The sequence below is a fragment of the Petaurus breviceps genome, unplaced genomic scaffold (genome assembly GCF_028583685.1).
Source record: "Petaurus breviceps papuanus isolate PSGF00001 unplaced genomic scaffold, PetGlider_PUasm1.0 99, whole genome shotgun sequence".
NCBI lineage: Eukaryota > Metazoa > Chordata > Mammalia > Diprotodontia > Petauridae > Petaurus > Petaurus breviceps.
Window position 1 is genome coordinate 49,519 of NW_027187465.1, and position 22,993 is coordinate 72,511.

The 22,993-nt window shown below is 49.3% G+C and overlaps 1 protein-coding gene, 1 long non-coding RNA gene and 1 pseudogene across 2 annotated transcripts in view; 2 read left to right on the forward strand and 1 right to left on the reverse strand.

Moving 5' to 3' along the window:
* Positions 1-3,639: 3,639 nt before the first annotated feature.
* On the reverse strand, positions 3,640-22,481 carry YWHAH (tyrosine 3-monooxygenase/tryptophan 5-monooxygenase activation protein eta). Its single transcript, XM_069081813.1, has 2 exons — positions 22,144-22,481; positions 3,640-5,271 (listed from the first exon to the last, which is right to left on the reverse strand). The coding sequence occupies exons 1-2, from the start codon at positions 22,228-22,230 to the stop codon at positions 4,615-4,617; spliced, it is 744 nt and encodes a 247-aa protein (XP_068937914.1). The 5' UTR covers positions 22,231-22,481; the 3' UTR covers positions 3,640-4,614.
* On the forward strand, positions 11,862-13,865 carry LOC138156476 (ER membrane protein complex subunit 8 pseudogene; annotated as a pseudogene).
* A 240-nt stretch (positions 22,482-22,721) lies between the features above and the next one.
* Positions 22,722-22,993, forward strand: part of LOC138156262 (uncharacterized) — a 4,705-nt gene continuing 4,433 nt past the window's right edge. The window contains exon 1 of the long non-coding RNA XR_011167109.1: positions 22,722-22,842. This is a non-coding gene — a long non-coding RNA (uncharacterized lncRNA). The remainder of the gene's footprint in view (positions 22,843-22,993) is intronic.

Genomic DNA, 22,993 nt, shown 5'->3' on the forward strand with positions numbered 1-22,993 from the left:
CTGCTGCTAGTTCTTTCCTCTGGGGCCAAGGAGAACAAGACTCATGCCTCTTCCAATAACCTGTTGGCAGTTATTACATTCCCTTCCTCCTCCAATTTCCTATTCAGACAATAGATCTCCACTTCTTTCAACTGACCTCTTAGGGCAAGTCCCTTCATATTCCTCTTTGAGCTTTTCTCCAAAATGTAGCACCCAAAACTAGACACAAAACTCCGTGTGTGCCCTGGCTAGAGCATAGTACAAGAGTCCTGCTGCCATCTTGGTTCTGGACACTAGACCTTCCTTCACTGTGGCTGCCTTAGGTTTGCCTTATTTGCCTTGTGCTGAGCTCCGAGTTCAAAAAAACCTAGTACCTTCTGCAGACAAACTATTGGCTAGTCATGCCTCGCCCATCTTGTATCGGTGAAGCTGATTTTAATTCCAAGAGTAACTTGACATCTATTCTTACGCAATTTCATCTTAACTCAGTGTCAAGCTCTTCTTGAACTGTTATCCAAGGCAGGCGCTTGGCTGTCCTTTACTGCTGAGTCATCTAGAGACTTGTCAACAAGGCACTGATTTAAGAAAACTGGGAGCCAGAGATCCCTACTCTACCAGTGACCTTCTTCCAAGGTGATGTTCAGACATGACGCTTTCAGTCTAGTCAAATAATCCAACTGCATCTTATGGTTCTACTAACATACTCAATTCTAGGCACTATGAAATCTTGCAGAGGTATTAAGAAGCTGAATTGTGTAGAGGAGGCAGAAAGTTAGTGAAAGCGCTGAGGTCTACATCATGAGAACACCTGAAATAATCTTTTGAGTACCACTGACTGTAGCTGGGTGGTGCAATGGAGATGCCAGTCAGAAAGATCTGAGTTCAAATCCTTCTCAGTCATTTACTAGCCCTGTTTGCCTGTTACCTCCTTTGTAAAATGGGCTGGAGAAGGAAATGGCAAACCCCTCCAGTATCTCTGCCAAGAAAACCCCAAATGGGATCAGGAAGTCAGAAACTAAAAAATGACTAAACAACAACCACGTATTAGAGGGATATGAAGGAGTTCCTACAGATGACCAGGATGAAGCATCTCAGGATAAGAGCTTATCAGGGACCTGACATCCTCCAAGTAATTTAAAAGTTACCATATGGAAAAGGTATTTTTAGACTGGTTCTACGTGGCCCCACAGCATAGTACCAAGACCAATGGGTGAAATAGCAGAAGACAAGTCAACATCTGGGAAAACCTTCAATAATTAGAGTTGTCCAAAAGGCATCACCAGAGGTCTGTAGCAAAGGCTGGATGGGATAACCACTGGCTCGGGATACTGGAGAGGGTGATATTCTGTAACTCAGAGAGGTTTAGCTTGGAGAGGTCCAAGGACACTCCACCTGGGACAATCTTCTGAGGTCACAAGACTTTGTCCAGCCAAACAATGCACAGTCACCTCCTACCAACGCATATTCAGTTCTGAGCTGAAGAGAGGGGGAGCATGACCAATGTCTTAACTATTTGGAAGAGGTATTATTAGATATTTCATTGGTTAGCCATTTTTTGAAAATTTATCCAACTTCTAAACTGATGGGCACCATTCTAAACTCAGATTTAAAGTGCAAATTTTTCCCTATTCTTAACATTCAAATGAATTCATTGAGAATACAAAGTATAATGCCTACAGGCAGAGTCTGTTATCAAAGAGATGTATAAGGGGTGGATAAAATGGGTGGACCATATGCTCCACTGATAGGCAGGAAAAACTGGGGCAAAAATGACCAACCATAATTGTAGAGGACTCACAATTGAATATGCTATCTTGCCCGAGAGATGATGGACTCATTGAAAAACACTAAAGTGCAGATTGAGGCCCTGGGAAGAGGATGGGGTGAGGACGGTCAATATTGGGATTTGTTTTACTTGACTACATTTGAAACAGGGTTGGGGTTTTTTTCTATCTCAGTGGAGGGCAAGGTGGATTGTTTTGTATTTAAAAAATTAATAATACAGTAGATCTCCTGTGATGAATTTGTGGGAGAACACAGGCAAGTCACACACAATGGGCAGCTGAGAGTGGGTCACCATGAACATCCCTGAAAGGAATATTCACACTGACAAGGTCAGAGGTCCTTTTTAGTAGGGGAAGGCTTAGGACAGCTCATTCCCTTTTGCCTTCACCATGTGGACATTTCCTCCAACACAGCTTACAACTTGCCTTGATAAGCGATGGAAAGAACCATGGGAGGGGCTTGGAAGTCAGAAAGACCTGGGCTGGAAACTTGCTTCATAACCCTAGGCCAGTCACTTAAGCCCTCTCCACCAGCTTTCTTTAACTGCAAAATGGGTACAACACCAACATCCACCTTGATGTTGCTATGAGACTCCAATCAGGTATGTAAAATGTTCTGCAAACCTTAATGAACTATTTCAGTTGCTATCATTATGATCAGATGGGTCTTTGGGGGCTACTGTGAACAAAGAATCCATTACCCTGCCTATCAATGTGCTGATGCAGCACTAGGGTCAAATCACAAAAGATAATAGAGAGACAGGGCGTTTCAAGGCTTTAAGTAGGTCCGTTTAGTAAAAATTCCATGAACTTAATAACTGAATAGGTTTGTTAAAGCTGACGGCTGCACTAACACTTTTGGGACATCTATATAATCTCCCCTCCTATCAAAGAATAAAGAAATAGCATTAACCCTAATGAAAAGAAAGCTCAGGCCCTCCCCCCCTATTAGATCTCAAGGTTCTAGTTGAGTTGGCTTCCACTTTTAGAATTTAAACACAAATCTCTGCCTTTTATAAAGGTGAAGGCAGTATCTGTCTAACCTCACAGAGACCCCAAAGTCCATTATACTCAGCAGTCGAAACAAAGGGCATGTATGGTGAAAAGGGATTAAATCAGTGTGAGACTTGTAGGACTCGATGTTTCTAAGATTGTTGAAAACACCAAAGAAGTGTGTGTCAAGTAATTCTTAATAAGGAAGGACCACAGAGAATTTATTTTACTGCTGTGGGGTAGCAGAGGCCAGAAAAGGAAGGGGGAACAGGGTAAGGATAGGCCAGGGGCTGAAGGGTTAGTGGAGAACACCACACTGGAAGTCAGCCGTTCTTCATTTACAAGTTCCTTTCTCAAGCTGGCCTCAGTTTCCTCCTTTGTAAAAGAAGGCTGCACTGGCTCCCCAAATTCCCCAGCCATTCGAAATCCCATCATCCTGCACTCATTCATTCATCCCAGTTTCCTTCCCTGGCTCCCTCAGGCTTTCAGACTCGGCAGCACAATCCCAGGAAGGCTTCCAAGTTGAGATGTAAAGTAAGCAGATCTCAGGCCAGAGGTAGCCTCAGGCCTATATACTCAGGGGAGTAGAAGAACAGCTGACATCTTTATAGAGTATTTAAAAGCTGGCAAAGCCCGAGTGCTGATGTTACCTCATACTACAAATGAGGAAGAGGAGTTTCAGTGCTTTGCCTAGGGTCCCACAGATAATAAGGGTCATGTGAACTGGGTCTCTCCAAGGCCAAGTGCTGGCCTGGTCCATAATAACATGCTGCAGTCTGGAGCTGGCACAAAATCTCCTCCGATGGGATGAGGGATGGGGAGAGGGGGGAGAAGTAAGCATACTTAAGATGGGGCAGGAAAGAATGAGTCCAGACCACACGTGTAGCGATAATATCCCCAAAGCAGCATTTATTAATCCACTGAATTCCAAAACATCGATTTTAGAAGTCTGGTGTTTCACAATCATCTACCTTGATTGACATGGGCTGACACATGGCACTCGCTGTCAGAATACACAAGGACAACGGCCAAAGAGTTACCAAAAAAAATATATAATAATAATAATAATAATAAATCCATGATTCCTGAACAATCGCAACCAAAAAAAAAGTTACAAGTATCAAAACTTTTAGAGGCATTGCATTGAAAACAAGGCTTGTGCACATCACTTAAAGAGGCAAAAACAAGGCATTCCGGAAGCCTCGCATCTGCGACAGTCCGTGTAAGCTGATGGACGGGTCGGCTTGTCTCTTGGTGCATCAGCTTCCTGTACCTGTTTCCTGTTGGCGGAGAGACAGTGGCAGGGGGAGGGGGGTCAACGTATTCCGCATGCAGGTGACGTGTACTGCTCAACAAAACACTATTAGCATGGCTGAAATGGGACAAATTTTTAAGATCAATGTAGACTAATTCTTCCAATTCCTTCCTTCCTTCCTTCCTTCCTTCCTTCCTTCCTTCCTTCCTTCCTCCTTTCCTTCCTTCCTTCCTTCCTTCCTTCCTTCCTTCCTTCCTTCCTTCCTTCCTCCCTCCCTTCCTTCCTTCCTTCCTTTCACTGGGATTCCCAGCTCAGCAGGCAAACGTCCATTTCAGAGCCTCCTGCATGCACAAGCCAAGAAGGGGGGGAGCTCCCGTGGGCTCCAGCCATCCATCAATCCAGCAATGCCCATGAAGCCTTGTCTGGGGCTGCTTCCTGATTCGTGGAAGGGCAGGCAGCTTTGAGTCGCTGTGTGGACAATACAGATATGTTTAGCACTAGATATCGAGGGACCGTGGCAGGGGACACGTCGATGACAACGATGGGGACGGCTCAGGGCTGGGGGAGGGTGGGGGTGCGGGGGTCGGAGTCGCAGGGCTGCTCTCAGTTGTTGCCTTCTCCCGCCTCCTCGTCCTGTTGGTCGCTCGTCCAGAGGGTGAGGTTGTCTCGCAGCAGCTGCATGATGAGGGTGGAGTCCTTATAGGAATCCTCATTGAGCGTGTCCAGCTCGGCGATGGCGTCGTCGAAGGCCTGCTTGGCCAGGAGGCAGGCCTGCTCAGGGGCGTTCTGGATCTCGTAGTAGAAGACGGAGAAGTTGAGGGCCAGGCCCAGCCGGATGGGGTGGGTGGGCTGCATGTGCTCCTTGCTGATCTCGAAGGCCTCCTTGTAGGCAGCCTCAGAGGACTCCACCACGCCACTCTTCTTCTCGCCTGCTGCCACCTCGGCCAGGTAGCGGTAATAATCGCCCTTCATCTTCAGGTAGAAGACCTTGCTTTCGTACTGGAAGTCATTGCAGTTCTTGATGAGGAACTTGTCCAGCAGCGCCAGCACGTCGTTGCAGACAGTCTCCAGCTCCTTCTCGATCTTCTCGCGGTAGGCCTTCACCTTCTCCAGCTTTTTCTCGTTGCCATCAGCCATCGTCTTCTGCTCAATGCTGCTGATGACACGCCAGGAAGATCGCCTTGCGCCCACCACGTTCTTGTAGGCCACCGAGAGGAGGTTTCGGTCTTCATTGGAGAGTGGCTCATTGAGCTCAGTCACCTGTAGAAACACACAGAGATTTGTGTCAGGCCCGCCATGTGAAAGCTTAGCTGGGTCTCGAAAATGGTCCCTCCTTTCAAGTCTGGCCATGTAAGGGGAGAAAGGTCTGTTCATAATGCACCACAGCCCAAAGACCTTAGGAAAGAACACGAGAACTTAGCAAGCATCTAATCCAACCCCATTTTAGAGAGGGGGAAACCGAGGCTAGGGATAATTAAGTGATTTACCCAAGCTTTCTCCTTGCCACTTCCAAATATACCAAACTGCCTTCAACAAATGAAGAATTCAGACAATCTGGCCTGTACATTTTCGCCAGAGCCTTATTCTCATGTATTGCTTTGGGATAAAACAGAATCATCTTTCAGAGATAAGCTAAAAGGAGGCATGAAATAACACCCAATAACTTAATGTCAAACACAAGTACTTTTCCCCCATCACAAGAGAGAGAAGCTTCACGAATCAAGGCCAATGAGATTGGTTCCATTTCTGCCACAGGCAAGACCACGGTTGGTGGCAGCCACACCAGCATGGCACCACAGCAGAGCCCACCCACCCTCTAGATGAGCACTCAGAAGGATGGAGTTGACTTCAGAAACTCTTCCAAGAAGCAATCTGCTGCCAAGCCCACACCAGCAGCCGTCCCTATAGTGAGGCCTGAGCAGGGGAAGGAAGCACGGGATCAACCCAGGAGGCTGAAACAGGCTGCACGGAAAAGAACAAGCAAGAATAGCAAAAGACACATTCAGCAGAAAACAACAGAAATATGTGCGATACTTAAGAGTTCTAAGTGCCCCGACTAGATCTGAAGTCACTTTTTAAGCTATGGGCAAAAAACATCTGCACAAGTCCAGGTTGAAGGCACATTCCTAGAAGGTAGTTCACAGAAAAAGATCTGTAGGCTTTAGTGGACGACAAGCTCAACGAGCCAACGGTGTGACTTGGGCCCCAAGAAGTTCATGAAATGTTGAGAGAGGCACAGTGCCCAAGCGCACAGGGGACCCACTGGATAGCACTACAGGAGCACCTGAGTAAAAATACTCAGATACTTACTAGCTGTGGGACCCTGGGCAAGTCACTTCACTTAACCATGTTTATCTCAATTTCCTCATCTCTAAAATGAGCTAGAGAAGTAAAATGGCAAATTACTCCAGTATCATTGCCAAGAAAAAACGAAATGGGGTCAGAGTCTGCAAAGACTCAACACAGTACCCAACGCAAAAGAGATGATGGTCTCCATCCTCATTAGACCCCCATTCTCAAGGACTGTGTGTTCCGTTTTAGGAACCTTATTTCTGGAAGTTCTGGCAAATGGAGCAAGAGTCAAAAAACATAAACAGGCAATTTGTGAAAGAAGAAATAAAAACAAACTGTTAGTAACCATAAGAATATACTAAAACTCACTAACCAGATAACTACAAATCAATGTAATTCGACTCAAGTCAGACAATTCTTCAGCAAAGGATACGTCCAACAATTAGTGAATGTCTGAATGGAACACTTCTGAACTGTTGGTGGCAGAAATGACAACAAGGAGACATACAAAGAAATATGGAAAGGCCTCTATGAGGTGAAAAGAAATCAGCTGAGCCCAAACTGTATACACACTGACTAAAGCTACATGAAGAAAAACCAAAAAGCAAAGAAAATGAGGCCACAGGTGGAATTTCAGACAGTTCTGAATGGGGCCACTGAACAAAAACATCTTCCATTCAATTTGCACCTTTTTCCTCATTAAAGGCTAGAGTTGGGGGCTACCATTTGTTCATTGTCTTTGCTGACAGTTGTTAAGTTTATTATTTCTTTTAATGGTTTTAAATGCTAAGACAGTGCCAGAAACTTAAGTGGCAGAGGCGGCCCAGGAACCCAGCCCTCTGCTAAAGCTCACTGCATGGGCAAAGGGTTGACAATCTGAAATAAGCCCCTCCCCAAAATTCTAAGGGAGAGAGAGCCTGGCCTCCTCCACCTTCTTTATGTACTTGGACTGCTGACAAATCACAATCCCCAATACGAGGGTGTTTAATTGGAGACCAAGACTAATTTCTCTTGATGCCTACCTAGCTCATCTGCAGATCTCTGGTCTCCCTCCAAAAACATCCTCCATCCCAGCCTGCCATGGCTGCAACTGGTGCCAACATTCACCTGATCCTCCCTACACAGACCACAACACCTCTGATTCAAAGCTTCCTCTGCACCACAACCCCCAGTCACCATGCTGGGTCCCAGATCCAATTCCCTGGCACTGAGCTCACTGCCCCAGCCTCCTACTGGGAGCCTGGCTTCCACTGTACCCACCCAGGTTCTCCCAATACCATCTGTAGAGGACTCTTCCCTGACCTCCATTTTGGTCACTTCTGACCATAAGGAAGCCATTACTTTGAAAAATAGCCTACTCCACTTTTGAACAGCTCTGTTATCTAACAGTAATCATTATCTAATTATAATTCATTATCTCTAATTATAATTCATTATCTAATAGTAATTAGTTATCTAAAAGTAATTCAGTTACTCCAAACTGAGATCTGCCTTTTTGGTAAGGCTGTATATCCCAGCTCCTAGATCTGCCCTCACACAATCCCTTTTCCACAGTAGCTGTCTTCAATACACCATTTTCATCTTGTTATTCCCTTGCTTAAAGACAGACAACAGGGGCAGCTAGGTGGCTCAGAGAACCTGAGTTCAAAGCTGGCCTCAGACACTTGACACATAACTAGCTGTGTGACCTTGGGCAAGTCACTTAACCCCAACTGCCCTGCCTTACCCCATCAAAAAAAAAAAAAAGATAGACAATAGCTCCCTGGTACCCACCAGATCAACAGCAAATTCTTCAATGCCATTCACCTGTCCACATGCAGCACCTCTCTCACTCAATATATGAACAGCTCACCTCCTTTTCAGATCTTGTATTTCCTCATTACTGCCCTTTGATGGTGCTTCTTGTGGACGGGGAGGGAGGGCAGCGTTGGAATTAAGCTGCAGGTTCCACATTCATGGGAAGCAGCATCATATGCAGCAGAAACGTCACCAGGGGTAGAGGTCAAAGGGCCTGAGTCTGAATCCCAGCTCCACCATTTACTATCCTGTGACTGGACAAACCACTTCCCCATTTGTAAAACACAGAGGCTGGACCTGAGGGGCCAGATGCCCCAACATCCCCTGCAATTCTAAGGTCTTCTCTGACTACTTCCCAAGAGAATCCTTGCACTCCCACCCTACCCCAAAGCCCTCAATCACAGTGCCCCCCATCTCGGGATGAACACCCTCCCATCAGCTAAGAGTTGGGCCTTAAAGGAAGGTAGAGATGCTAAGAGGCAAGGGTGAGTAGGGAGTGCCTTTCAGGCCCCTGCAAAGGCAGGGGTGAGAGAGGGGCCGTGGTTTAAGGCTTATAGAAAGTAGGCCGGCATGTAGAATAAGGGAACAGAAATAATGGGCAGCAATAAGGCTGGAGAGAGTTGTGATAAATGAACAACTTTCAAGGCCAACCTGGCCTCTAATCCTGAAGGCACCAGGAGGCCCCAGCATTTCTCAGGCAAGGCAATCCCACCCATGCTTTAAAGAACATCGATCTGGCCACTGTGCGGATGATGAACCAGTGAAGGGAGAGAACTGAGGGCAGGAAGACCAACTGGGAGTCTCCAAAAAGAATTCAGGAAGTCTCTCCTCATTTTGAGCCTGAAAACACCTCCTGGGAACTCAATCCCCTGAGCCAGATGGGCCAACAGGAGCCACCTGCAAAGTCAGACTCCTCATTTCACAGATAAAGGCCTTATTTCTGCCCTCTGCAGCCTCAGAGGAAATCAGCTCCTCTCTCCACACAGTGGCCCTTAGGACTTAAAGCACTTTTATTAAGTGTACTTTTCTACCCCCTTCCCTCCTGTCTTCCCCTCCCCAGCAGGTCATCCTTTGTAACAAAAAATGAAGAAGTTCAGCCAATCTAATGGTGCATTCCACACCCACAGTCCCAGCCTTCCCAATGAAAGATGGAAGGCGACTTTTCTTCCATCTGCTTCCTGCCACAAGCTCCCGCACAGCGACATCTCTAAGCTGATGCTGTTACTGAGGGTGGGGGTGTCCAGTGTCTGCTTCCTCTAGGTTGCATCAGTTTCTACCAGTCTTCCCAAACTCCTCTTAATTCTTCATGTTCAACATTTCTCCCAATGGAGTCATATTCCATTACAATCATGTAGAATGTATGGTATCTGTCCCAGAAAAAGGGCTGCTCTGAAATCTCTGGTGATCTGGGGGCTGGAGCCCGACAGAGGGACCCTGTGCCAAAGGGCAAGCCCTCCTCAGTCGCTTCCTCACAATAACTGCCAACTGTTTTCTAGACAGTCTGGAGCAGCTCCCGCTCCCCTGCCAGGTGGAGGAGAGCGCCTCTTTCTAGCCCTGCCCACCTAGGCCATCTTGGGCAGCTTTTTCAAGATGAGCTAAAACCCCAGAATTGTTTTACTTCTCTAATAAGAGAAGTCAGTGGAGCCGGTGAGACACTTTCAGATCCTGACCATGGCCCGTCCCCGTTTCCTAACCCCATTCTTTTCCCTGGGTTATAAATAACTCCCATCTCTTTCCAACTGACCTCACCTAACATCCCACGTCTCAAGGCTTCTGCACCACCTTTCAGTCGCCAAAGTCCTTCCAAAATGGAGCACCCAGAATTCATCACAATGGCCCAGATGTGGCCTGAATTGGTATGCGAAGCTGCATTTTAAAGAGTTACCTCCTGTGCCTTTTTTACTGCAATTTTGGATTACAGGTCTGCCAGAAGACAAATTTCCATAGTAAAGAAAGGGCCTTCAGTCCTCCCTAGAAACATCGGTGGCCTGTGGCCTATGCCATTCAGTTATCTTATCCATTCTTGTTCAAATACTACAAATCCACTTTTTAAAAAGCCAGGAATCCAAGGACCCTTGATAAGGTCATTTATTAACAAAGAGAGGACAATGGAAATGGCAATTACTAGTAATCACCACTCATTACTTTCTTTTTGTCTCTGTTCATTGCCAGTCCAAAGGGTCCCTGGGATGCCTTAACCAGGGGTGGGGAACCCAAGGTTGCAGATTTGTTCTGCAAAGTTTGAATTCACTCAAAGGGCCATACTTGAGGACCTAGAGTCCCGTGTGGTCTCACCTACCCACCCCTACAGCTTAAACCAACTTCTGTTAACTGATGATTTGGACAAGTATAGTGGCCTCGATTCTGGTCTCAAACACTCACAGCCAATCATTTCCTTCGTCAGTCACCCTCTTCTCTCAAAGTTGTCTGACCCTGCTCTCTTCATTCCCTTCTGTATGACCTCCCTTTCCCAGTATCCTCTGCGAGATCTTCACCCATGTCACACCAATACTAGTGGGTGTCCCTCAGGGACCTGTCCTGGGCCCTCTCCTCTTCCCCATACTACACTTGGCAGTTTTATCAGCAACCATACTCAACAATCACGCTCTATGCTGAGGCTCCTCAGATGAATTTGCCCAGGCCTAATCTCTCTCCTGACCTCCAATCTCGTCTTTCCAGCTGCCTTCTGGTCATCTAAGTAGATGTCTTGTAGACACTCTTAACTCAAGGCCTATCTATGACAAGCACCTCCACATCTCTTAACTCTCCCCAAAGGCGCCAGTGGCCTTGTGCTCCTGGACCCCTGCAGCTTCTGATCACCCTCTTCTATGCAACTTCACTTGGTGATCTCATCAGCTCTCCTGGCTTTAACTATCATCTCTCCGCTGATGAATCTCAGATTTACTTGGGCTCTCTATTGATGGAGCATCAATCTTGAATCTGTCTATTGGACATCTCAAACCAAATGTTCCGGACATCCTAAACTCAATTATGTCCAAAATTGAACTCAATTATCTCCCCCCCCCAAGCCCTGCCCTCTCTAAATACCCTGTCACTGTTGAGGATAAGACCACCCTCCCAGTGACCCAGCCTCAATTCCTCTCTTGAACTGACTCTACACCTCCAATCAGCTAAGTCTTGTCTCTACCTGCACATCTCTCCTCTCACCTCCTCACATGGCCCCCACCCTGGCACAGGCCCTCTCTGCCTTACACCTGCACTGAGGGGGTGGGGGAGGTTGGAAGAGATAAGGCTCAGTTCTGACCATTTCATCCCCCTATTTAGTAAACTCCAGGCTTCCTATTACCAACAGGATCTTTCAAAGTCCTTCACAGACTGACCCACACCTACCTTAACTTTCCAATCTCACATCTCACTCCCTCCTCCACATACCTGCAGTCTAGCCACACTGGCTTCCTTGTGCCTTTTTATACTCTAGGACCAAAATGCTCTCCCTCACCTGGTTCTTGGCTTCCTCCAAGACTCAGTTCACATTCCACCTTCTGCAGCCATCCTGTTCAACCCATCCCTGAAAGAGAATCCCTCCACCTAGCAAGCAACTATCCCAACTTTGGTTGGGGACCTTCAGGGAAGGGAAAACCCACCTAGAAAGATGACCCTTCCCACTGCTGGACAGCTCTGATGGTCAGGAAATGTCTTACACTAGACTGAACTTGGCTTCCCTGCAACTATCGCCAGTTCTGCCCTCCAGGACCAAAAGGAAGGAGCCCAATCCCTCCGCTATGACAGTATCTCAAGTACTTGCAGACAAAGGTCATAGCCTGTCCTCACTCCCCAAGGCTTCTCTTCCCCAGTTCCTTCAACCACCTCAAACAATCAAAGTGGAAATCAATCATTACATCTCAAATGTCCAGTGGAAGGAAAGTCAGAAAGAGAGTCAAGAGAATTCCCTCACTGTCTCTCTCTGGGCACGGTCACTCCACTGGGCCTCAGTTTCCTCATCCATGAAATAAGGGAGGTGTGGTCCCTTCCAACAACAATGTCCTAGAAGTCTCAAGTCCCCCCTCCTTCCAGTGTTCTGTGTTCCTCAATTCCCTTCCCAACCCAACATTCTAGGAGTCCAATCCCTCACTGGCTCTGCTATGGCTTTGAATTCTGATACAAGATTTGTTAAGGGAGGAGACAAGAGGCTAGGAGCTAATAAGAGGTGTGGGCTTTCTATCTTGATCTGATTCATCATTTACTGTGAGTAGGGAGTGTCCTGTGCTAAGGAGACCAAGCGTGGATCCCCCACAGGTCCCCTGGCCCTCAGGAGCTCACATCCATCCAACCACAGAGAACTACCAGAGTCTTTGCAGGCCCTTCCTTATCTTGCCTCCCATTTGCTTAGCCAAGGGCCAGCTGGACAATATTTACAATGGTGACCTCTTCAAAAGAAAAGTCAAGTTACTTAAGGAGTACTGGTTTTTACAGAATAATCAACTGGTAATCTGCCAGTCAGACTGAATCATAGTCCACATCCATGCCTAACAAAGCTGGAGGTTAGACTAAGAAGTAGCTAACTGGCTCCCCTGGAACACTGGCCCAGGGGGAACGTGGCCCCGAGCCCAAGGCTCTCAAACAATTTCAGATGTTTCGTTACTCTTTCTAAACTGGACATTAAAGAATAATGAGAGGAGAGGAGCCAGGCGGCTGTTCCACCTCAAGAGCGGGTTGCCAGTGCCTGGATAGGAGTTGATGGCCCCCAGTCCCGCCATATCCGGCGGCAGGGTGCCTCGGGGGGGCCGGGCCACGGAGTGACAAACCACGCTGGTCCTGGGAGGCTGCCATCGTCGCAGGCCTCGGGCCCGGGCCTCACCATGCCCGGAGTGAAGCTGACCACCCAGGCCTACTGCAAGATGGTGCTGCACAGGGCCAAGTACCCCCACTAAAACCATCAACAGGCTCCTGGTGGCCCAGAAGCAGAAGCCCCGCAAGGAGCAGCCCATGCACAGTGGCCCCAAACCACACCAGACCCTCCTCCACAGCACCCTGACGCTGGCCCCCATGCTGGGGGTGGCACTCGCCTTGATTGATTCATGGTGCAAAGATAATAGCTATGTGATGGCTGGTTGTTATCAAGCTAATGAATGTGTAAAAGATGCCAGTCGGAACCAGGATGCTGAGAAGGTAGCCTCCAGAACTGCCGAGGGCTTCAGTGACACCACACTTATCATAGTAGACAACACAAAGTTTACAATGGAGTGCACAGAACCCACGATTCATGTGTATGAGCATCATGAAAACAAATGGCGGTGCAGAGATCCACACTCTAATGATTGTGAAGACTGGCCGGAAGCCCAGAGGATCTCGGCATCTCTCTTGGACAGCAGGTCCTATGAGACCCTTGTGGATTTTGATAACCACCTGGACGACATCCGAAATGACTGGACAAACCCAGAGATGAATAAAGCTGCTCTGCACCTATGTTAGGGAGGACCTCCACTGACTGATTTATGGGCATTTCCACTACACTGAAGAGGAAGAAATATTTTTAAATGTAAATAGAATATCCCATACCTGGGTGGAAGGGCAACAGTTTTAAGAAATGGCATGTGGCTCAAAAGAGGCAGGGCGTCTAATTGGCCATCTTTTTAAAGCAAAGATCTCTAGAGGAGATACAGGCTGTCGAGTCTAGCTGTCCCTGTGGATTCTTTCCCAGTTGTACATTGCTCAAACCTTCAAAATCAAAAAGCTATTTCTGCTTGTCCAAGATTGTTCCTATTAAACAATTTTAACTAACCTTTTATAAAAAAAAAGAATAATGAGACATGTGACCCAGCCTTAGACAGTTACAAGGATAGTAAGGGCATCCAAGCAACAAGGCTTTGGAAACTGCAGCCCCAACTGTTCCTGGACCCCCATGAGCCGGAACTAAAACGTCCAACATGAAGGATTCATATATTTCTGAGAAGTGTCCTTCATTGCAATTCTCAGTGCCCTGGGCAGCAGCCTCTCCCTAAATGACAGCACCAGGAGGTAGTAAAAAGGCTAGAGCAGTCTGATGGAATCAAAACTAGGCCAGAAATCAGGAAAACTGCATTGTGACATCCCCCCACCCCCAACTCTGCCCCAAATAACTGTGTCATCTGGGGCAACTGCAGTCCCCTCTCTGCATCTAAGCTTCCTTCCTCCTTTGGAAGAGGAGATGGCCCCCAAGCATTCTTTGAATGAGGCACCGGTAAGAGTGTGATCTTGGTCAGTTGATAAAGATTTCTTAAGCACCTACTATGTACCAAACACTGTGCTAAGAACTGGACTTGCTTGTAGGGTGTCCCAGCTGGCTAGCTGTGCGACTCTGAGCCAGTCATATCTCCTTGCCTATACAACAGGAACAATGATCCTGTTATTTCAAGGTCAGAGAACAGAAAAACTGACCACCCCACAAAAATGCAGCTGCCACACAGGCAATTAGCAACAGGTCCTTTGGGTTCTGGGAAGCTGCTCTGTGTGCACTCAGTGACTGGCATCCTGGTCAGAGCAACTGTCTTGACTTTGCAGTTGCTGGATCACTTTTGGTAGACATAAGAAAGGGGAACCATTGGGGCAGCTAGGTGGCACAGTGAAGAGAGGACTGGCCTCGGAGTTGGGAGGACCTAAGTTTAAATCTGACCTCTGACACTTTAACACTTACTAGCTGTGAGACCTTGGGCAACTCACTTAACCCCAACTGCCCTGCCTTCCCCCTCCAAAAAGACCAAAAAAAAAAAAAAAAAGAGGAGCCAAGTCCTGACTATTTACACAGTGACTTCTGACCTATCTGGTTAGTGTGCCATCTCTTCCCATAAACACTTAGGCTGCCTGGTGAGTGGATGACCAGAAGCAGACTCCACCCCACCCCGAAATGAGCTTCAAGGCTCAGGGCCTCCCTATGGACTATCTGCAGGTCTCCAACATTCTGGTCTCAACATCAACCCTTCAGTTACTGAGGACCTGCCCCACAAAGAGCTTTTATAGCAAAATGTACTGTCTTGGGAGCTCAAATGTCTTCATATTATGAAATACTACAGACCTCCAGAACTCCCTGCAAGAGTCTCACTTTGAGAACTGCTGGAGGAATGTAAAGGGGAGAGGGGTGAGATTAGGGGTCATCGGACCCAGGTTTGAATCCCATCCCTGCTACTTAGTACTTGGGGTGACCTTGGCTGACGATCCTAGAACAATGAAGGGAAGGTCCCAGTGCTTTCGTCCTCACCAACAGATTGGTAATCAGGTCTTACCCAAGGCCTACACAGGCACACCTGCCCAATCCAGCTGACAGATGTGTGTCTTGGGGATAAAGGAAGCTTGATGAGGGAAGTGAGGCCCACTAACCATCCAATCTGTCAAATGGGTGGACCAAGTTACAGAAGGATTCAGCATCACATGCTGATGGAACCCGGCTCATGAGGCAGTCACACCAGGGTCTGCCTGGACTTGGGAATGGGCCCCCTAAAAGAAAAGGAGGGATCCCTGGAGATGGGGTCATCACCTACCCCCAGAAGGGCAACAGCCTGACAGAATTCCTCTCTTTGGGCCTCAGCCCAAGCATGCCTCTAACCACTTGGCTCCCCCAACAGCTGGGTTTGAACTATTTAGCATGTGTCTGCATTAATTCTCTGTAGGTTTTCTTGCTGTCTCTCCCATTACAGAGTATGAATCACTTTTCCTTTTATTAGCTGTATCCCCTGAACCCAGAGCCCACAGCAGTTACAAAATGTTTGCTGACTGACTGACATATCTACTGTCTCTGCCCAGCGCTAGTCTGAGATGGGTAGAACTTTAGTGCTTTGACAGATCTCACAGACCTCCTGTCCCAACCCTCTCATTTTAAAGATAAGAAAATTGAGAAAAGACTCAACCAAGCTCACCACAAGTATTTATGATACACTAAGTTCAAGCATTTTTATCAGGTCCCGCCAAATCTGGCCTCCCAGCCTCAGGTCTCTCCCCAATCCAATTTATCCTCTAAGCACCTAACAAATTCCTGACTCCCCTGCTTGGGAAGCTTAGTGGCTCCTGGTTACTTTCACAACACAACCTTCTCTAGCATTCAGATCCCTTCAGGCCCTGCCTCTCCAACCTCTCTGCTGACTCATTTCACATTACCCCACCCCCACATTCTATGTTCAGCCAAAGTGGCCTCTGTTCAATCCCCCCAAATCTCTCGCCTCCATGCCTTTGCCCAGGCTAGGCTCCATGCCTACAATGTCCTCCTTCCTCACCCTTCCAAGTGGAGGCCTTTCCTGACTCCCTGGCCCTCTCACCCACCCCCAGAAATGGCTCACTATTCCTCCATCCACCCAGCAGAAGGAAATCTTCCTGTTGGCAGGAAACGGCCAAGCTCAGGCTACTGCTCTTCTCACATCCCACAAAGGTGGGAAGCTCCCTTCACATCTGGCCAGTTAATAAAGCCTTCTGCCAATTTGGAGAACTACTCTGCTCTCTACACAACCCTTCCCCATAGGTTTCCTTTCTGATAAGGCTCATGTAAGGGCTAGGTGCATCCCCAGCTGCCCAGCGTCACTGAATACTATTTTCCCTGGCAGCGTCGGAAGCAATGTCAGGTTCTGCCAGCACCCACCAAAGAAAGAGATGCAATCTGCAGCCTGGATGAACAGCAAGCAAAGCCCTGCTGGTGGATGAGTTAAGCAAGGTATGGTATCTGAACATAATGGAACATGGGGAGACTACGAGAAAATATGATTTGGGTGAAGAGAGAAGCATGGGAAGATTTCTAACAACTAATGCAAACGGAAATAAGCAGAACCAGGAAAAAACAAACAACTCCAATGATGTAGCTGGAAAGAATAGGAACTGTGAAAACACCCCTCCCCGCTACCAGCACTGAGGGGGGATAAGCCTCCGCAGGCTTTCTAGGCTGGCTGATGCATCAGTTACTTTTGTGAATCTGGATCTCTGGGAGTAGTAAGAAAAAGGATATTGTATATGGTAGAAAAACAATGAATATCAATAAAAACTCTAAAAATAAATTTTCAAGGATTAAAAAGATTTTTTTAAATAAAGGACTAAAGAGCCTGTGATCCATTCCAGGTCCAGTCCTGTGGAATTGCTGGGTCATCTCCAGTTGTCCTGATCAATATCTGGCCATTGGTCCCAGATGGCTCTGGAGGAGAAAGTGAGGCTGGTGATTTTGCATAGTCCTCCCTCACTTAAATTCAATTTACCTGCAAGTCATGGCACCATCTACCTGATGTCACGGTCCTCTTCGAGAATGTGAAGGATAAATCACACACAACCTATCAGATCAGAAATGTCCAACAGACCAATTTCTGATCACTTCCATAGTCACTTGGTCAGCTTTTACCAATGGCAAACTAGGGGTGATAAATTTTGCTGCTGTACTAAAGGAAACCAGGAAGAATAATTAGAAAATTACCATGTTTACACAGTCAAAGGTAATCACTTTAGCTAAAAGACTATGGTGAGTAGGAGGGTCAAACTAGGCTCTTCAGATCCCAGTAGCTGTAATAGATGACTGAGTAATGTTTAAAACATTAGTGTATGAGACTATGAAAGTATTTTCAAATAATACAAGAATATCTGACTTAAATGTAGTCTTACAATTCTTTTTTTTTTTTTGGAGGGGGGAAGGCAAGGCATTTGGGGTTAAATGACTTGCCCAAGGTCACACAGCTAGTAAGTGTGTCAAGTGTCTGAGGCTGTATTTGAACGCAGGTCCTCCTGACTCCCCGGCCGTGCTCTATTCACTGAGCCACCTAGCTGCCCCTGCCCCAACATTTCTTAACAGGGACCTTCAAGCAGGATCAACATGAAGTTAAAGTGTGTACTTACCTAACAACTGATCAGCTATCATTAAAGTATGAATATTGTCCTACCATGTGGATAAGAACAGTGGCTTTACTTTTAATATACAAACTTATGAGGTTCCTAGGTGCAAGGACTGAAATTCTGGCACATGAGGTATGACTCATAAATAAATTCAACATGAAGCCTACCACCAAGGCTAAAGTCAAGAAGACCTGCGTTCAAATCTTTCCTCAGACAAACACTAGCTCGGTGACTCTTGGCAAGTCATTTAACCTTTGTAGTGGGTGGATAACAGCACCTTCTTCCTCTGGCTCTCATAAGGATCAAATGAGATAATATTGTAAAGCGTTCAGTAAATCTTAAAGGGCTATCTAAATGCTAGTTAAAATTATTATAAATTACCAAACAAAAGGGAAAAAAGTTTTGAGTACTCTAAGTGTAGGTAGTTTCCTCAAGGGAGAAGGAAGGAATTGATATAATGGGGGAAAAAGAAGGAAGAAGGGAGAAAGCTAACTACTCAGCTGACTGGAGGTGAAAGAGACCCCAGAGCCTGACAAAATCAGGGAACTGTAGTCCCACCACTACCGCCAGGCAGGTCACTGATTGGGGAGAGAGTATCAACTCGGGAAAGAGGAAGAGAAGAAGAGCCAGCTCAGATCTCAGATCTCCTAAGAGACAAGACAAAGCTGCAATGAAATCCCTCCTTCAGCACCGGCCAGCAGGAAGCGGGGCTCACTGGTAGCTTTTCATCTGCAATGTTTCCGGCACATGGCTCCAGCCTGGCTTCAGAGCTTCAGGAGTCAAGGATCAAGGCTTCAGCTGGCTTGCAAAGGCCTCACTGGTGCCTCCTGTAGCTCAGAATTCCCAAGTGGCCTGCTGGCCTTCTGTCCTCACTCTCCCCCGTATACCACTTGCTTCATCTGCCATGCACATGATCTGGCTCCAGCTGCCAGGCCAAGAGCCTCATGGCCCCAGCTGAGTCCACAAGGGTCTCTTCCTCTCTGGCTCCTTCTTTCTGAAGTGCTTTTCCATTTCTTGGTTTTAAGACCTCAAGAGATTCCAACTCCTCCAGGCTCCACAAGCACATGTGCAACCTATGACCAATGGTTTTTTTTGAGACATAGCCTGATACGCTGCCTCCAATAAATTCTGACTGGGCTTTGTAATTTCATACAAATCCATGCCTATTTCTCAATTCTAATTTAAAAAGAGCCATCTTGGGCAATGGGACACACAAGGAAATTAGCTCTCATTAACACTCTCCATCTTGGATAACTCCCCTTAACTTGATTAGAGGCCTGCTTCCTCCAACTCCTTAAATATTTAAAATCTTCCATAACTGCCCAGTTTTTCAGAATACAACCTCCACAAGTTTCCCAGAGCACTTTTCAGGAGGGCACTCCCTACTTTGGCCTTAGAACTGGGGGGAGGGGGCAGACAGGATAAGCTATTTGACCCTAAGGTCCCACACTAAGTGTGGGTGAGTCAACACTTGAACCCAGGTCTCCTGACTCCCAAATCCAAGGCTCTGGCCTATTCTAATTCCTAGCAGGAGTGTTAACTGCACTCCCATCCCCACTTCCTCCATCCAGGATCAGAGAAAGCATATACAATCTCAGATTTAGAACTGCAAAAGCCCTAAAAGGGCATCCAATCAAACACTCTTCACTTTACAGATGAGGAAGCTGAGGCAGAGTGGCTTTCCCAAGGTCAGACAGGATGGGAACCCAGGGCCTCTGACCTTCCATCTCAATGAACTGAACCACTCTTGTCTTCAGTGAATAGAAAATAAGCCTAGACCTAAGTTAAGACCAGAGAAAGCTCAAGTCCTTCTCTAGACCCATAATTTAACTAAAATGTCCCTGAGGACCAACCCCATCCCTCTAGTCAGTAACAACTCCAACTGAAAAACAAATTTAAAAAACTGGAAACAAACCACAAATCAAGGCCACAAATCCACATCAGGTGTTCCCTCCATTGTGTATATTTGTTGTTCAGTTTTGTCAGGCTCTTCATGACCTCATCTGGGGTCTTCTTGGCATAAATATTGGAGTTTTGCCATTTCCTTTTCCAGCTCATTTTACAGAGAAGGAAACTGAGGTGAAGTGACTTGCCCAGGGTCACACAGATACTGTCTGAGGCTGGATTTGAACTCAAGTCTTCCTAACTCCAGGCCCAGTGCTCTATCCACCAGGCCACCTGGCTGCCCTTATTGTATGTAGTTTTATAAATAAGGGGATATGTAATCTCCTGCCCTCAAGTTCTTTCCAATATATACCCCCCCCAATAATTTGACCAGGAAAAAACTGAAATAACTTAGAATTTAGAAGATGGAAAAATAGGGCATCATATTAAAGCAATGCAAAGAACAGAATCACCCTGGGAAGTTATGTTTGAATAACCAGAATGACTTGTCAAAAAATAAAAAAAATCAATCATCTCAGAGGAAAACTATTCCCAGGACAGTAACAGGCCCATTACTCTGCAAGAAGCTAAATTAAAGCCTCCTCACAAAACTACTGAGAGTAATAGGAACAGGCTTGTGGGGTGGTGCCCGCCATCTTCTTAGGAGGAGGACTTGGGGTCTGGTTCTTTCTGCCTCCCAAGCAGCCCTCACATCAGCGAGCCCAGAAATATCTGTCCCGGGTCCCTGGGAAGGCAACACACTGTCTGTCTCCATTCAGTCGTCTGTATCTCAAAAGAATCTGGATCCAGCATGGCCCTGGGTTCAGATTCTGTCTCTGTGTGACCTTGACCACATCCCTGGACCTCTCGAGGCCTCAGGTTGGTCACTCATAAACCAAGGATATAGGTTCGGGTGGTCTTTCAGGCCCCTTCAATCTCTGCTTGGGCGATCCTTCATTTTTCTGCCCTCTTAGAACTCCAAAATGTTAGAGCTAAGAGACCTTAGTATTCTAACCCTGCTCACTCCACCCTCCTCCGAACTGCAATGTACTGCATGGATTCGGACACGGGGGCTTGGGGCAAGTCAGGGACCTGCCCAAGGTCACCTGAGTCACCAGCAGAGCCAGACTTGAACTCCCAACCCAGCCCCTTCCTCGGGGCTCCTTTCCACAGCCTCACCAGCCTTGTGACCACGTGCATTCTCTTCAGACCTTGTGGGGACCAAGCCTCTGATAAGAAAGGGGGCAGAGCGCCCGCATCTGGTGCCAGAGCACGGGCCCCACGAAGGTCTGGACTGCGTGTTACATTGTATCGTGTGAGGCAGGAGGAAAAAGCATGAAAATCCTCAAGGGAGGAGAGCTGTCCAACAGGAGAGGGCCCCAGGCACCTGCTGCTGGACGTGCGGGAGGCAAGGACGCCCCGACAGTCAGACACAGGGCCATGTGGGCAGGAGGGGGCGCTGGGGGGTCCAGGAAGGGAGGAGGGGGTCAAGGGCGACACCAAGGTCACGGGGGTCCCCGGGGGCGCGAGGAGGGCACCCCAGGCCGGAGCCCCTGCGGGCGGGGCCGGCTTCATCCAGGCTCAGTGACCTCAGAGACCTCTCCAGCTTCGATGCCCCAGGAGCGGCCTCAGCCCGGCATCCCCCCAGTGCGCAGACCCCGGCCCCGCCACGCCAGGGGGGTCCTGGGGGCAGAGCCCCCACTCGTAAGGCGACCAGGGGGGGCCGCCGGGCCAGGGGCCCCCTGCGCCCCATAATGGGGAGGCCTCCCCAGCAGCGCCCCAGGCAGGGCGTGGCCCGACCCCCACCGTGGACACCCGCGACCCCTCCCCAGACAGACCCACGGGAGGGGGGGGGGAGAAGCGCAGAAGGGCACCCCCCACCCCCGCCGGGCGGGTGTCCGCGGGGCAGGGCCTCAGTCAGCAGCCCCTCCCCCAACCTGGCGGGGCCTCGGGCCTCCGAGAGCGTCCAGGGGCTGCGCTGCTCGAGGACCCGAAGGGGGATGGGCCTGAGGGCCGGGTTGGGGGGGAGGGGCTGCTGAGGGACGTGGGGATGATGAGGGTGGGGTCAGGCAGAGGGGGAGCTCATGGGGGGGGGGAGCCCCCCCCCCCCCAGGAGGGCGAGACCTGGTGGGACCCCCATCTTGGGGGACAGGAAACGCCGGCGGGTGGGCCTGAGGAGACCCGAGGTGGGCGGGGGCTGAGCTGCGCTAGAGGGGGATGGGCTGCAAGGGGAAGGGGCAGGAAATGACCCCCCCCCGCCCCCGGCCTCCAAGAGGGCGGCGGGGACCGGAGGGGGTGATGACAGGGAAGGGGGCCCGGGCCAAGCAGAGCGGGGCGCGCCCCCGCCGCCCGCGCACGCGCACTCACCGCCTTCATGGCGGAGGCCATGTCGTCGTATCGCTCCGCCTGCTCGGCCAGCCGCGCGCGCTGCAGCAGCTGCTCCCGGTCCCCCATGGCGCCGCTCCCGCCGCCGCCGCGGCTCCTCGTCAGGCCCGGCCCGGGCTGGGCTGGGGCTCGCTCGGCCACGTGCGCCCGCGCCTCGCGCGGCTCCCGGGCTGGGGCTGCGGCCCGACGGGGAGGGAGCGAGCGAGGAGGAGGCGAGGGAGCAGGAGGAGCAGGAGAGGGAGGCTCGCGCCGCCGATGCTGCCGCTGCTCTGACGGGTTCGCGCTGCTGCCGCCGCCGCCGAAGCGCAGGCTGAGGCTGCCGCTGCCGGGAGGGAGGGACGGGGGAGGAGGAGGAGGTGGCTCCTGGGGGGGAGGGCCCCGGGCGGGAGGCGGTGGGAGCGCCCCGTACGCCTGCGCAGCACGGCTGCCCGGCCCGCCGGCGGGGAGCCACGCCCACGGGGGGGAGGGGGCGGGCGGGCGGGGCCCGCCCAGAAGGGCTCTTTCTAGGTGACGTCACCCGCTATAAATAGCGCCTCCGCGCTCTCCCCTTCCCCGCCCGGCCGGAGCCCGGCCCGACGCATGCGCTCTGCCCGTGGTGCAGTTCGGTGCTGCAAAGGTGGAGGTGGGAGCCCGGAGGGGCGGGAATTGCGGAGCGGGGAGCCGGGAACCGCCCAGCTCTGGGTAAGCTTGGCCGGAGCCCTGCCCCCACTCCCGGGCCGAAGGAGGGGTGACTTTTCTATGAGTATATAACACGCATGAAAGCATCTCACCCAGAGGAGCTCTGGGAGGCCCCTCCCAGCCCTGACATCTGCTGTTCTCACTCCCTCCCAGC